The 15,197-nt window shown below is 49.6% G+C and overlaps 1 protein-coding gene across 1 annotated transcript in view; it reads left to right on the top strand.

Moving 5' to 3' along the window:
* TJAP1 (tight junction associated protein 1) overlaps positions 1-13,589 on the top strand; it is a 35,530-nt gene extending 21,941 nt beyond the window's left edge. Inside the window, exons 4-11 of the mRNA XM_065755774.1 lie at positions 566-619; positions 2,502-2,660; positions 5,685-5,713; positions 6,731-6,892; positions 7,478-7,544; positions 9,250-9,357; positions 10,047-10,130; positions 11,765-13,589. Coding sequence (XP_065611846.1) covers positions 2,535-2,660; positions 5,685-5,713; positions 6,731-6,892; positions 7,478-7,544; positions 9,250-9,357; positions 10,047-10,130; positions 11,765-13,081 — 1,893 coding nt within the window. The 5' untranslated portion in view covers positions 566-619; positions 2,502-2,534 and the 3' untranslated portion in view covers positions 13,082-13,589. The remainder of the gene's footprint in view (positions 1-565; positions 620-2,501; positions 2,661-5,684; positions 5,714-6,730; positions 6,893-7,477; positions 7,545-9,249; positions 9,358-10,046; positions 10,131-11,764) is intronic.
* The last annotated feature ends 1,608 nt before the right edge of the window (positions 13,590-15,197 follow it).

The following is a 15,197-nucleotide window of genomic DNA, read 5'->3' as shown; positions in this document are numbered from 1 at the left end:
TGCAGGAAGCCAGAAAGTAGCTTGTTTTCTCTCATAGAGGTGTGAGCTATCACAGCGGTAGGCATGGGAATGCAATGTTTTGCCTCAAAGGAGAGAAAAAATAATTACCAGCTCATTTGTAAGTGTACCTTTAGCAAGAAGCACTGACTTAACAATTACCTCATTTGTCCTTTTAGCATTTAGGCTTCACAATCTGCAGTATCAGGGAAAATTAGCAGTAAAGGTCCCATTTCACAGGAGGTTTGTTTAGTCCTTCCTGGAACTGGAGGTTGTTTTAGAAACTGTTTCTTTGTGAATTTGTGTGGTTTGGGTTGCCTGAATGAGTCCTTGGGATACGTCCTTGCCAAGTGCCTTTCCAGCTCTTGCTGGGCTATGTAGCTCAACTGTCCTAAGCTAATCTCCCTTACTTTCAGAAGATCTGTTGTGGGTTGGAACAGGCTCTTGGAGTGAGGTAAATATCCTGTTGTGCTTCATTATAAACATTCCTTCTTCTTTACACGTTTACAGGGTGAGGTTTCAAACTGGCTTTTTGGTAGATGCTAAGCCATTTGTTTCTCTTCTTCAGGGCATCTGAGTGAGTGTCTGTGCTTCATGAGGCTTTGAATTTGAGCCCAGGCTGGTAAGTCCTCAGGTCCTTAAGGACTGGAGAAATTATAGTAATTCCATCTTGGGATATCTACATGAGTATCTGCTGTCCTTAGTCTGCCAGGAGTTGACAGAAGAGTTAACTGTAGGTCACCTGGATAATGGCGGGGTATTGGATAATCTGCTTCTGGGCAGGACATCAGCATTTCACTTTGAAAAGGAGAAATGTCCTCCCAGCAAGACAGACCCAGTTGTTTCTTTTGAAGATGTAGTGAAATGTGCATTTGGTATGCTGGATGTGATTCTTCCAAAGTATTTGAGATCTCTTCACCTAGTCCTTTGTAAAGGAAGAGATCTTGAGAAAATGACCCCAGCAAAGGTGAGTTTACAGGATTTTGATTGTGGAGATTTACAAGCTAGTCCTTAGTGGTGGCTCACATATGTGGAAAACATGTGAGTGCTTGTGGTTTTTTTAGAACAGTGGAGGACAGCTTGTAAATTATCCTGTGAAATATAAAGCCTGATGTGACTTGGAGCTACTCTGTGTTTGGTACAGACATTCCACACTTGCCCCTCACTGCGGGCTCAGTATAAGTAAGCGTCAGGAGGATGCAGCTAAGCAAGAGAGGATAAGGACCGAAGATAACTCTCAGGGCTCCATTTGGATACAATAACATATGAAACTCCCCTGGCCAAAACATGAAGCAGATGAAGTCTGTTAGGTCACTGGCTGTGCAATATCCCTTGGCCAGCTGAGAAGGCTAGCGTGAGAATTAAATAGCCTTGCCATCAGATGAGTGGGAAGGGTAATCTGAGTTGTGACAGGTCCCACACTTTAGAGTTTTGCAGATCAAACTCTATGGATTGCGGAGATTCTCAGCTTTGTCAGTGATAGGATTCAGCAAGGGAAAGGGGAATGGGAAGTGGGTGCTTACCCCAAATGTGTGGGGATTGTGAATCACGTGTGTATTGTCACCAGGGGAGATTTGCTGTCAGGCCCTAAAGGGATTTCTTGGCATCTCTGAGACTTACTGTCTTCTGTGCAGTGGGATGGCTGAAATTCTGGCTGGTTGAGGGGAAGTTTTCCTGTAGTTATGAAGTGATGGAAAAGAAGATGACTATTCCATATGTACAAGATAGCTGCTTTCCTTCTGTCCCACATTTTGCTCTTTTGCTGCTTCTGCTCTGACAGCAGGCAATCTTCCTGCCCAGCACAGCTGGGGTAAAGGGACTAATTTTTGTCTGGTCTTTCTCATGGCAGTACTGCAAATTCTGACCATAGATACCAACATTAATGTTACTGTTCCCTAATTTGATGCCACCTGCAACTTGGTCTTTGTCTTTTCTGACAGAGTGATCAGTTGTAAAAATATGGTACCTCCTTCTAACAAGCCTCCTATGGTCTGCCCCACTTGTTTTTCTGTGTAAGCAGAAAACTTCTGAATTTGGGCTCTTTAATGACTAGAGTCTCCTCCCACATAGTTCCTGCTGACAGTGGCAGCACATAATCAATAACTCCTACTGTCACTGCTGCCTCTAAGGCTTGCTATTTCCATATTGGAAAAGGCCTTTCCTAAAGAGCCTAATCAATATGCTGCTGTGAGGCCTGTTCTCGTTTGCTATATATAATCTGGATACACACAAACTACGTGAGTGAGTGTGTGTAGAAGGGGGGAGAGGATGTGCCAGCCCTCTGCTCTCACTGGCTGGGAGAAGGACACATCTATCTCTGACTTTGCTCCCTCTCCTGCAGCTGCTGCTCAAGGCTTGTGGTCACATCCTTTCCCTGCTCTATCAGTACCCTGCATGGGGACCTGCTCTGGGACTCCAGGGGAGACGACTTCCTGTTGGTTTGCTTCTAGGGCTCAGTGGAGTGCCTGTGCCTCTCTCTTCTGTGAACTTTCTGCTGTTGGTAGGTAACCCGCTGCTGGAGCCACGCAGGTGGGAGGATGTCAAGCACAGCTCCAACAAAGAAGCCTTATCGCAAGGCACCCCCGCAGCATCGTGAGGTCCGACATGAGGTTCCCATCATTCGTGATGACCAGGATGGAGTGATCTTGGCTGAGCAGAGTCAGGTAACGGCTTGCCGGGTGGCAAAGGGCTTATCACCATTGCACCAGCAAACAGGGTTTAGTTGCACTGAGGCAGGCCAGCTTGAGCAGGCAAAAGGGTTTGAGGTTTGCAACCTGAACTTCTCCTCATCGTGGTCCCTGGAGTCCAGCAGTGAGAAGGAAGTGACAGGGTGCAGAGCAGAGTTGAACGTCAAGAGCCAGACCGCCTTGCCAGCATCACACGGTAGGAAGATGGGACAGCGAAGTGGGAAGCGGTGCCCAAATCGCAGTCGTGGGCACCTCAGCAAATTTGTGAGCCGTAGCATGGAGACAGTTGTGGTGCCTGGAAATGAGGGACACCATTCTAGCTGCTCTTTCAAGAGCAGAAGCCTGGAACGCTCGCTTATGTTTAAGGAGCCTCCTGAAGTCTTGACACCGAGGAAGTTTCGGGTCTCTTCTACACACCAGCCTCTGAAAGGGATCTTGAAGCAGCCTGGCATGCAAACAGGCCCATGCCCTGAGACCTTACGGAAGTCCCGCTCAGTTGAGACGCTTTCCCATGGCCGTGGTTCGTGCAAGTACAGTGATACTCATCTCTGCCTTGTCCGTAAGGAGAAATGCACTCTGGAGCGCAGCAGTAGTAGTGCTGCTGACGTTGCCAAACGCAAGGAGAAACTCAGAGAGGAAAAACTGCAGTTCTCCAAATTCCTGGATGAGATTAGCCAGCGGGTGCTGAGTCCCATCCGCTTGCGCCCACTGGAAGAGACCAGGGGAGCAGAGCAAGACCAGAATTCTGCCTGTTTCCCCAGAGGCTCTGTGCCAGAAGGCCAAGGGGAAGGGCACCTGGAAGAGGGCAAAACCAAGCGTGCATCTGAAAGATCCTCCTGCCCAAGCAGAAGAAAATCAGAAAAGAAATGTGAGGGAATGGGAATGGCTTCGTGCCAGAGAAAATGTGCAGAGGAGGCTGAGAGAGTTTCCAAACTAAGAAAGAAACCTGTCCTTGGGAGAAAGGACAGTAAGGAGAAGCTCCTTTCCTTGGACAGAAAAGTAGTAGATCTGTGTCAGTATGAGCTGCAGCAGCTGGCAGACTTGGGGCTGGCAGGGACATCCTCTGGGCAGCAGCACTCACTGTCTTCATGGAAAAGCAGTGCAGAGGGCAAGAGGGATGAAAGCAGTTCCTGCTCGCAGCTGTTACAGCCAAACCATCTATGCACTAAACTCGAGCGGAAGCATACAGTGGAGCGGAACTACCCAGAGAAAGGGTCCTTCTCCCCTCCAACACACAGGATTTGGGATAAGGGACCTGCCCCATCTAGATCCTCCCCTTCCTTCAGCCTGGCACTAAACAAGGTAGGTGCCAGGACTGCTGGCTTTTGCAGACAGGGGTCTCACAAAGGCTGAAATTCCTACCTGGATCTTGTCTCACCTGTAATTCCAGGACTTAGAGGGGGAGATAGCAGGCCCCCAGACCTCATGCTGTGGGTACTCAATTGCCAGAAGTGTTACTGTCTTATGTTCCTGCTCATATCCGTGCTCCAAGTTGGGGATATCTTCTTGGGAGGAACCAGCTTCCCTTTGACTCAGTAGATCGGGAGGTGGGAGTTGGTCCCCTCTCTGCTTTGCAGACCTCCTGGGTGTTTGCAGGTCAGAGGTCCCCTGTCTGCAGGGAGCAAGTTGGGAAGCTGTAGTGTGGGCAGGTGGTGAGATGCTACCGAGACTTTATATCTGCCTTGTGCTCAGCTATCCTGGGGTAGTGTGGCTCTGTATTTGATGGCTGATATAGGCCTTCGTGAGCTGTATCATCTCTTGTCCTTTTATCCTGCTTTGGGACTACTGCCTCATTTCAGTAGGAATTGCCTTATCCCCTTTGCCCGGTCACTACTACATAGTGTGTGTTTGTAGAGGTTGGGGAAGCAGTTGCTAGATGATTCTGCATGAATTTATCGATTGTCATTTGGGGCCAGGATGAAAGGAGGGATTGTGTTGATGGAATTGCCTTTAAGGACAGGAGGTTGTATGCAGGCACCAAGGACTGTCCTTTAAAGATGTGAACTGATGAAGGAAGCACCCTCCCAATGTCTTAGGGCCAGAACTGGGGTAGGTTTGCTTTACGTAATATTGCTAGAAGCTTAGCAACCTCATCCACAACTGCGTGGCACGGCCTCTAAGCTCTGAGCTGACTGTGACTCTTAATAGCCAATTTAAAGTGTTTCAGCACTTAGGGCTTTTGTATTGCCAGTGCTATACCAAGCACCAAAAATAGACTGTGGGCAGCTTGGACTTCGTGAGAATGGTTACAGCCTTGGGCTTTCACAAAAAGTATGGTTGTTACTAGTGCTAATTAAATCTCACCCAGCTGTGCTGGCAGTCAACAGCCATTTCATGCAGCAGCACTGTCTCTCCTTGTTCTGCTGATCCCTGCTCGGAACACCTGTGGGGATGTCACCCAGAATGTTTCTTTCACAGGTTTTTTGGCTTCTGGTGTTTCTTGTGCTACCCTAAACTAGTTACAGTGTCTATTTTCAGGTCTGCAGAAAGAAAAAGTTTTAACAGTATAATCTAGTATTGATGTAACTGGTAGACATGTTTTTTTCATCTCCCAAGTGATGTTCTGTAATTCTTTTGTGAGGCCTCGAGGGTATTGTGATTGCTGTGGTGACATGTTAATTCTCCGTGTATGCTGTCCTGTTTGATTCCTGCTGCCCACTAACTGTGGATTTGTAGGCAGCTGGAACACCAGTGAAGATTACAGAGTTGCAAGAGATGCTGAGATTGCAGGTGGGAGAGTAAAGTTACCTAACTTGTGTGGTGGTTTCTAGTCCAGCTGTTCTACCCTGAACCAAAACACAGTCTGTTTTGGTATCAGCTAGCTAGCTGAGTGATGTGTACAGATCCCAGCTTCTCTAAACTTGCTTATCATGATCCCAAAGAGCTAGTGTGGGAGAGTCCCATGTAGGATCTAGCAACTGAAACTTTGTCCTTTAAGGTACTACGTGAGAGCAACTCCTCTTCTGAAAGAAACTCACAGGTGTTTTCTTCCCTGTGCAGGACCCCTTGACGGATGCGGAAAGGATGAAGTAAGTGTCCTGTTCCCCCTTTATGCCTGTTGTGCTGCAACTGTGTGAGTGCTCATTCCTCACGTCTTGCCTGTGTCACCTATGCAGTGAAGCTGACCTACCCTGCAGGCTCCCCATAGATCTTCACTCAACTCTTTTGGTCCATGTGGGCAGAGCTTTAGCCTGTGTCTTGCCAACCTCTGCATTGTGTATCTCACTCTGGAGGCATGGGGACACAGATCTCCAGTACAGGTGCAAGCAGAGGAGTTGAAGGCTTTAATGTGAGTGGAGAGAGAAGTGCCTACATGTTGTTCCACTGTTTTAATGTAAGACATCCAAAACGGCACCCTGCTCAGTGAGGGTGAGAGCTGGACCTTTTGCTGATGGTGCTGTGGGGCACAGACAGCTTCTCGCACTGAGCTTCAAGCCATAGTGATAAACAAGTATGCATTGCTAGAGAGGAGCTGAGCTGTGCTTCTCTCTGAGCACAAAGGAATGAAAAACAGGAAATCCTTCTGACCACCAGGCATGTCCTGGCTGGAGACTAACAGAGCAGTTTGTATTGGAATGAGATTGACTGACAGCTGTGATGACATCCCTACACCCACCCCACCACCTCTGCTACTGACCTCAAGGCTGTTTAGAGCACTCTTTCCACCATGTGTTAAAGCTGTGAGGGCTTCTGAACAGTTCAACTCCTCTATCCTACACTGGGATAAATTATTGAGTGGGTTTTATTCACCAGTGACGGACACTGGAGCTGAGCAGCCCATCTGGCCAGCGAACTTTATCCAAAAGCTGTAACTTGAGAAGAAGCTGGGAGCTGACAACATGGCTGGCCAGCTAGTATGTTACAAAGTATGCATCTCATAACAGCGGTGCACCTCTCTGCATGGGCTGGAATCTTTCGATAGTTCAGTTCCCAACTTTCTGGGGCCCACGTGTGGAGATGGGCCCTAGAGCAGGGCAGCAGGATATGGGTACTAGTGTGGAGTGTCCCTTGTACTCTCAGTTGTACCTTTGTTCCTTTGCGTCCAGGCTGCTGCAACATGAGAATGAGGAGCTGCGCCGACGGCTGATGTATGTGACTAACAAAATGGAAGCAATGGAGAGGGAGCTGGAGTCAGGTCAAGACTACCTGGAGATGGAGCTGGGTCAGAATCGTGAGGAGCTGGAGAAATTCAAGGACAAATTCCGTAGGTATGAAAAAGTAAAATGAAAAAGGGATAGAGCGAGTGATTACTCCCACCAAGGGCCCCCTCAGCTGGTTTGAGCAGGCTGTGCCCTGTTGTGTTGAACAACAGCATGTTGTGTCTTCAGTATTCCTCCACACTGAGGGGAGAATAAAAGTTTTGCAGCCATTGCTTTCACCAGGATACAGCACAGGACACGTCAGCTTGAGGAATGGACAGCAATAGGGAATTCTGCTTATTGGATGTAAGGGGATCTGCCTTGGATGGCTCTCTGACATAAGCAAAAAGGAGCCACTGACTATCTAGGAAGTAGTCTTTGGTTAGAAATTAATGCTAGGCACTGATTACATGGTTACACATAGCTTAGCTGAGAGGAATCCTCTGAAGTCCTTCTTACTCTCTCCAGCAATGACATGAAAAGTCACCCAGCCAACCTCACCTTGCCTCTACTAACTTGGAGTCTGAAGGCCTTTATGTTGTCTTAGTACTGTGAATACTAAGGAGTATTGGAGTTATGGAGTTGATGATTTGCTTGGTAGTTATGAGCAAAGGCCTGAGATCCATTCCTTTGTGAACAATCTTGATTCTGTAGGTTGCAGAACAGCTACACTGCTTCCCAGAGAACCAACCAAGACTTGGAAGAGAAGCTGCATGCCCTGGTAAGTGCTCTGTCCTACACAGAGGAGGTAGAAGAGATATGTATGTCAGGAGCAGAAGGGGAAGGGTTCCTGGCTTTAGCCAGTAGATGTGGGTTTCTGGCCATGACCATCTATTCTTCCTTCCAGCTGGTGTCGTAAACTAGTTTCTTGATTTACTGAGCCCCTACTTGGTCATGCACTTGAGCTTGATTGCACACAACATAACTGCATGGTATTCCGTCATGTTGCTTCAGTCCCTCTCAAAATGCCAGGGATGTGTCAGCCAGTGTTGGGGTAGTCATCCTGGGAGGCTGGGGGCAGTCAAAGCAGAGCCAGTGTGCTTGTGTGTCTGTTTTGTGCATTCATAACACTCATGGCTGTTTCTTCTCTCTCCCCCCCTCTCTTTCTCTCTCTCTCTTTCTCCTCCCCACGCTGCTGCTGGCACACGCTGGGCGCACTCACCTCTCAGGCCTCTCTCAGCCAAAGCTGGATTTTTGCAGTTGCGTCTTTTCGTTTGTGTGTTTTTTCTTTTTCTTCTTCACATGTCGCAGCCTGTTGGTTTCATTGTCAGTCCCACATATACACCGTCCCAGATGGAGGGGCCCCAGCCCTAGTCCAGCCAAGGGCTCTCCTGGTATCCAGCAGCTGCCCACAGATGCAGCAGGTCCTAGCTTGCAGTGCTCCATCCGAGGAGCATTTGACTCTGGGCCAGCTGGAGCATGGTGTGCTGGGAAGTGGTGCCCATAAGCTGTGGCACTGTGCAAGATGAGGGTGGCTGTGAGCCTTATTTGCTCCATTTCCTTCCCCTTCTGGGCTGTGAGCAGGCAAGTTGAACAGCTGAGATGTAGCCCAAGATGAGGGAGGCTTCTTTTTATTTTCATCTTTTTTTTATTATTATTCTAGCCCTTGAATTTCTTGGTTTAATATAAATTGTGTTGGTTCCTAAAAACACTGAATATTTGGGAAGGATTCTCTTCCTCAACTCTCTTGTGTGTGTCACTGTACTTTACCTGTGACTCATCATCATCGGGCCTTGATGGTCACAGCCTTGGAGCAGACTAGATCAATGTTGGAGGAACTTGTTGAGAAAGGGGATGGTTTGGTTGTTCTGAGCTATCAGTTGTTACATCTGAGTTTCTGTTTGCCCTGAACCTGAACTGTTAGGGAGACTAAAGAGGCAAGATCATCTGCTTTAGGGAGGGTGTTAGGGGGAGCTCCAGATAAAACTGCACAGGTCCTTTTTCTTAGAAGAGCCAGAACTGAATTCTTTGAAGATGGTGCCCTTTCCCTGACAAAAAGAATTTCCATTCAGCATCGACTGCTGATCTTTATCAGCAGCATTCTTGTTCTCTTTACTCTGAGCAGAGGGCTGATTATCACAAACTCAGAGGTAGTTGCTGCTGGTGGCAAGATGGCTGTTCAAAACCAGTAGCTTTCCATCAGACACCCCGTGAACCATGACAGAGAGGAAACGTGGTTATGCTGCAGAAAGAGGGACTCCATTAAAGAGGTTCAGACTCACTAGTTGTCTCTGTACCTAAGCAGAGTGGCTGTCTCCAGGAATCCCTCCTGAGGTGAAGAGCTAGGCTGTCCCCTTTGCCTGTCCATCTAGAAGTTTTTGTATCTCAGTTGAACATGTCATTGTGCTATGCTTGGGGTGAGGTGGGTGGTGAAGCTGCTTTCTTCTGTGCTGTGGAGATTTACATCTAGTGTTCTTGCATCCCAGATTAAAAAGGCAGAGATGGACCGCAAGACATTGGACTGGGAGATTGTAGAGCTCACTAATAAATTGCTTGATGCCAAAACAACTATCAATAAGCTGGAGGAACTTAATGTAAGTCTGCAAATAATTGTGGAACTTTGTTGGGGTGTGGGCTTTTTTTCTGGTTCAAAGTCATTAGTGTAAAGAAGCACATGAATAAACTAAAGTGTATGAAAATGTGGGAACAAGCAAATAGAAAAGGGCCTGAGGGGTTGAGCAAGAAAGAACTGATTTTCAAGTTTAATGTATTTGCTTTTCTGGTGTTTAAGCTTAAGGTTTAACCTGTGCCCAGGCTGTACCAACCAAGTGGTCATTTGGGTTAGAAATGGGAGGGAACTGTTGACTTATCCACACAATTAATGTAGAAATTCCTGGATTTGGTGCGTATTTCTGCTCTCAGTCCGCTCCAGTCTGTCTGCAAGATGCCTGACGTTGAACAGTATCTGCAAGCATGGCTGAGAGCTCTGAGATGGGTTAGCAAAAATCTTTTGGAGTTTAGTTCTATAAAAAGATAGGAGTTTCCTATAAGGAGAGAATATAGGCCTGGAACAAGAATCTGAAGTTGAAAGAGACATGGCTGAGTTGTAAGAAATACACGAAGTGTGGAGAGGAGGGACAGGCAGATGCTGTTAGGAGAAATTAATGATATTCTGCCTTCTTTTTGAAGCCAGTCAGGTGGTATCATTTCAGGTAAAGAGATCTGTCTGATGCTGTTGCACACCTGTGTCCTTTATTATGGTTTTTTTTTTTTTTTTTTTCAGGAACGCTATCGACAGGACTGTAACCTTGCGGTACAGCTGCTCAAGTGTAACAAGTCCCACTTCAGGAACCACAAATTTGCTGATGTGAGTATCAGTCCCACTTAGTCGGGGAAGAAAGGCTCGTGGTTTCCACCTGTCTTTCCAGCTTTCTCTGCAGGGTTATTGGCCTATCATCCTTCAGCCTCAGGCAGAGGTGTGGGGGGCTCCTGTTCCTACTCCCACCGAGAAGGCAGCGCAGAGCCTCTGCCAGCTCCTCTTTCACACCAGCTCCATTTCACAGCTCAGCCAAGAGCTGTTATAAAAAGCACAATAACCTTGAATGTGATAGCCTGCTGGGTGCCTGATGGGAGCTGGCTAAAGGACAGACCTCTCTCTTACCCTTCTCTGTCCTCTTTCCTTTCTCACCTGGCCACATGCAAGGACCATGCTGTGTGCTAAAGAGTCAAGCAGCAGTAGGCTGGCACTGCTGCACTTCTTACTCTGCTGAAAAGTTTGGGGGGCAACATTCAGAACACATTTTGGGTTTCTTAAATAGTTGATGTTGGTAACAACATATATTCTTGCTTGTGAGAGCTCATCCTGCCCTTGGGTAAGTAAAGGTGGAGGTTAGGCCTTTCATGTTAGTAGCATCACTCATTTGATTGGGAATATCATTCAGGCATTTAACCCAGCTCTCTCTTTTGTCTGTGCCCTTAGTCTTCAGCCCTTCTTATGTTCCTCTCTGCAAAACCATGTGCTCATCTTTAGTAACTTAGCAGGTGATCAACATGTCCCCCTCCCCCATTGTGTCTCAAATTAGCACTCTTGAGGTCAATGTATCAGTTACTGCTGGGGTAACCTTGACCCCTCTCCCAGCTGTCTCCCCTCCCCAGGGCTTTGAATTCTGCCCCCCAGAGTGCTGTGTCCTACATGGCCCCCACTGAAGGGGGTCAGTGCTGAGCCACTGTGCAAGCAGTCTGCCTCATAGCCAGCTGTTCACATGCACTGTTCCCCTAGCTTTGGATGGAGTTTCCTTCTGGGTGTGACTGGACGGACCTTGCTGTGCCATGGAATGGCTTCTGGAGCTCTGTTCTCCATGCTGGTGCACTTGACAGGGCAGTGGGGAGAACAGTAGCACCCATCTGCAGGGCAAGGAGCAGTGCTTAACTCTGCTGGACCTCGGTCCCAAGGCTGTGCTAATAAGCCCCATATTTGCCTCTCTGAAAAACAGAGTGTTGAGGAAATGGGATGAGGTGGGGGAAGTGAGTTAGGAGCAAGGGAAGGCATTGATTCTGATCTGTGGGCAGGCTGCCAAGGCAGCAAGGATGTCATTACTGCATTTGGGGAGCACTGTAGATGTGAGCACTGGAGGCTGTGCAGTCGCTTCAGTGGAACCACCAGCTGATTTTCCACAGATCAATAGACCTCTCCCTAGCATGCACTGACTGGGCCTTGTCTCTGTGCTCACAGGCATGGCCTGTGACATCATTTCTTTTTCCAAGATGGGCCTGTGAACCATGGCCTAGAAACATGAGTGGTATGACAGTTATAGAGTCTAATTAGTATAGGGCAAGTTCTCTTTTGGAAAGAGTTGCCTAAGCCAGGGCAAGGTAGGTAAATGTTAGTATTGAAATAAAGATTAAAAGTGCACATGAAGGTTGCTCTTCCAGAGGCAGTTTTTTTGAAACTTGTTGACTTATGTGTCAGTACCCTTCTAATGTCCTGTTCCTTTTCCCTAGCTTCCCTATGCACTGCAGGATATGGTCAATAAGCATTTGCACAGCACTCAGGAGTCTGCAGGCCCTGGTCAAGAGGCAACCCATACTTTGGCACCATCTGATGTTGTGCCCACCTCAGTCATTGCCAGGGTTTTGGAGAAGCCAGAATCTCTGGTGCTGAATTCAGCCAAGTCTAGCAGTGGCAGCTGTCCCGTGGCTGAGGATGTCTTTGTGCACGTGGACATGAGTGGAGCCCCTCCTGAGGCCTGCAACAGTGCAGGACAGATGAAGAAGGAGGAAGGGGAAGTTGGGAAGCAGCAGAACGGTGGCTGCAAGCCACAGGGCAGTGTGGAAAGCGTCCCGGAGGATGCGCCAGCCTTTGAAAAGCTAAGCCCATATCCTACGCCCTCACCTCCCCATCCTATGTACCCTGGGCGCAAAGTGATTGAGTTCTCTGAGGACAAGGTAAGGATCCCAAAGAACAGTCCCCTGCCCAACTGTACCTATGCTACGCGCCAGGCCATCTCTCTCAGCCTGGTACAGAGTGAAGATGAGAGCTGCGACAGGCACCGAACGCTTCCCAACAGCCCTGCTTCAGAAGGGCGCCGCTCAGCTTCCAGCTGTTCCTGTCAGCAGTCCCCCAAAGCAGCCAGGGCTCATGGCTCTTCCCAGAGCAGCCCCTTCAGCAGCCCTCCCCAGATCCCGAGCGCCTTCGCTAGCTCTGCTAGCTCCGAGGAGGACCTGCTGGCCAACTGGCAGCGTATGTTTGTGGACAAGGCACCCCCCACCTCAGAGCGGGTGCTGATGAACCGTACGGCCTTCAGCCGTGACACAGCCCCCGAGCTCCAGAAGAGGTTCAGCCGTTCCATGCAGGAGCTGGATAGGGCAGCCTCTGTCTACTCAGATGGCGAAGAGTCTGCTCAGAGTTGCAGCTGGACCGTGAGCCGGGACTCCAGCGTGGACACAGACAGCACTGAGTCCAGAGCCCGCAGGAGCCATTTCTCCTCAGACTATGGTACAGACTTCTCCCAGGATGAAGCCCAGAAGCTGTTGCAGGGAAGTGGTGGAGGTGTTGCTGAGCCTGGAAGTCCACCCCCAGAAAAGCAGAAGGACTACGTGGACCTTGGCTTGCCTGAGAGCCCAGCTGATGAGAGAGAATTGCTGCTCAAGGGAAGCAAGGAGAGCAACCAAGGAGGAGCTCAAGAGGAGAATGGGGAAGGCAGGGTCAAACCTCCCTTCAGTCGGCCACACCGCAGCCCCAAGAGAATGGGGGTCCACCATCTGCATCGCAAGGACAGTCTGACTCAGGCCCAGGAGCAAGGCAACCTTCTCAGCTGAGGCAGCCACACGCTGCAGAGCTGTGGGATGCCTCCATCTGTCTTCTGAGGGAGAAACTTCTTTCAGTGCCCTCCTCCCCAGGAGGAGTTCTGGGCTCTGCTCTTCAATATTATATTTATTCTCTTCTTTTGCTACCTGGAAGAGCTGAGGTTCCCCTTCCCTAGCACCTCAGACCTGCAGTACTAGCACACGTTGTGCAGAAGCACACCCACTGCCCTGGCACACTCACAGCTCTCTTCACAGCCTCACACTGGTGCCTGTACCAGACCTTGTTCTTGGTACCCACGTCCTGGTGCCTCTCCTCTGCGCTCCCATCTTCCCTTTCCCCTTCCCACTCAGGTACCTGAGGCCCTGGCTGCTCCCATACTGGTGCCTGCAGCTGCTCTGCTCTCTTTTAACTTGTGCCAACAGGGCAGGGTGCCTGCAGGGTGATGTCTGATTCCCTGCGAGCCCCCAAGGGCCGTGAGGAGTCTCCCAGGGGATGGATCTGGTTCCTGGGGTATATGCTGAGGATTTCTAATTTTCCTGATAGGTTTTGTTTTTCCCCCAGCCCTCTGGGTTATGCTCTTCAGAATCTGCCCCTGTAGATCTCTGTTGCTCAGCTCAGCAACCGGCCCCCACTGAGTCTACATGCAGGGCCCCGTGCTGTGACATTCAGCTGAGAGGCCTGGGGTGGGGTCAGCTCCCTTCCCAGGCAGGGACATCGCCCTCTGGGCCCTGGGGTTTGTTTGTGTCTCCTCTCCCTCACACCTCTTCCCCCGCTCTCTGTGCTGTTGTTTTGTTTGAATGGTGCTGACTCCTTGCTCTTGGGTGGGCTTCTTTCTTCTTTCCAAGCCTTTGGTTTTGGGGTGTACTGTTTTCTTTTTCTTTTTCCCCGCCCTGCATAAACAGACACAGTGGTTGGCAGCCAGTCTGTTGCCTGTGTTAAGGGTGTGTTGGGGTGGCTCAGCTCTTAGCTGCGCTTCCCTCTGATCCTGGCCTTCAGCCTGCAGAAATCTCTCCAAACTTGGGAATGAGATCTCGCCTCCAGGGGAGAGAGGCGTGAAGGATGCTACTGGGATTTTCTGGGCAGGGCTTTGTGCACCACAGCTGGCCCATGGGGATGAGGGAGCTGCTCCCTGCAGCCACACTACCTCATGCCTCAGTAGCAGCCCCCTACCAGAGTCTCTTTGTTGCCCCCCTTTGGGGGCTCCAGGCTAGCTCTGGTGCTTCCACTCCTGAGCAGGGCTTCTCTGCGTGTTTTCCTAGTGTAGTGTGGTATTTGCGTGACTCTTCTTCACGGTCTTGTGTACTCAATGTCTTACCGGGGGAGGGAAAGGGAGAGATCTGTAGATGTAGGTATTGTTTTGAGGGCTAACAAAGCCTAATGTCCAGTTTTTAATTTTGTCCTGTGCCCTTGTACATGTTTCACCCCTCGCCTAGGGGTGTGAGGCAAAGGGCTGGCCTGCTTCCTGGGCTGTGCTCCCCCTGCACCAGCTGGTTGTCCTTAGCCTGCTATCTGTTTTTTGAGTTGCGTTTGTGTTGTCTTCCTACCCTACTCCATTAGTTCTTTGCTGGCCAGCTGTGCTGAAAGAGAGCAGCCCACTGCCCGGGAGGGAGCTGACTGCAAGAGATGCAGCCAAAAGCTGCCCAGGGGCTCCTCTTCCAGACCTCCCTCCCTCCAGAGGGCCACACTTGTGGCTGGAGGCAGCCAGGGCCCCAGCTCCAGCCTGGAGGCTCCAGGGCCTGTGAAAGGGAGCTTTAGGTATCTGGGGGCTTGGTGTGCCCTGGTTGGAGCTGCTGCCTATGTGCTTACCTTCTGTCCCACCTCAAACAGCTGTGGAACTGGATGCCAACCTCCAACGTAGAGGTGGGACTCAGTATTTTACTACAGTATTTCACTCAATTCCTGTGCAAACAGGCTGGTGCTGAGAGCAGATGCTTCCTTTTAGCTTGCAAGGCATTATTTCCTGTCCTGAAAGTTGTGATGGGATCCTTGCATTTGCTCTCCCCTGCCACTATGCTGCTGATTTCTCCTGCTCTTCTGCAGCAGTACTGAGGGCTTTCACCTGCAGCAGCCACCATCTTGTGGCTCATGGACATCACCTGGGGTTGGGTGCTTGTGGAGCAAGCTCCT

This window comes from Cyrtonyx montezumae, unplaced genomic scaffold (genome assembly GCF_038088225.1).
Source record: "Cyrtonyx montezumae isolate F1298 unplaced genomic scaffold, pur_monq_1.0 scaffold_0, whole genome shotgun sequence".
Taxonomy (NCBI): Eukaryota; Metazoa; Chordata; class Aves; order Galliformes; family Odontophoridae; genus Cyrtonyx; species Cyrtonyx montezumae.
The sequence above is the reverse complement of the archived record's forward strand: the minus strand, read 5'-3'. Positions and strand labels throughout refer to the sequence as shown.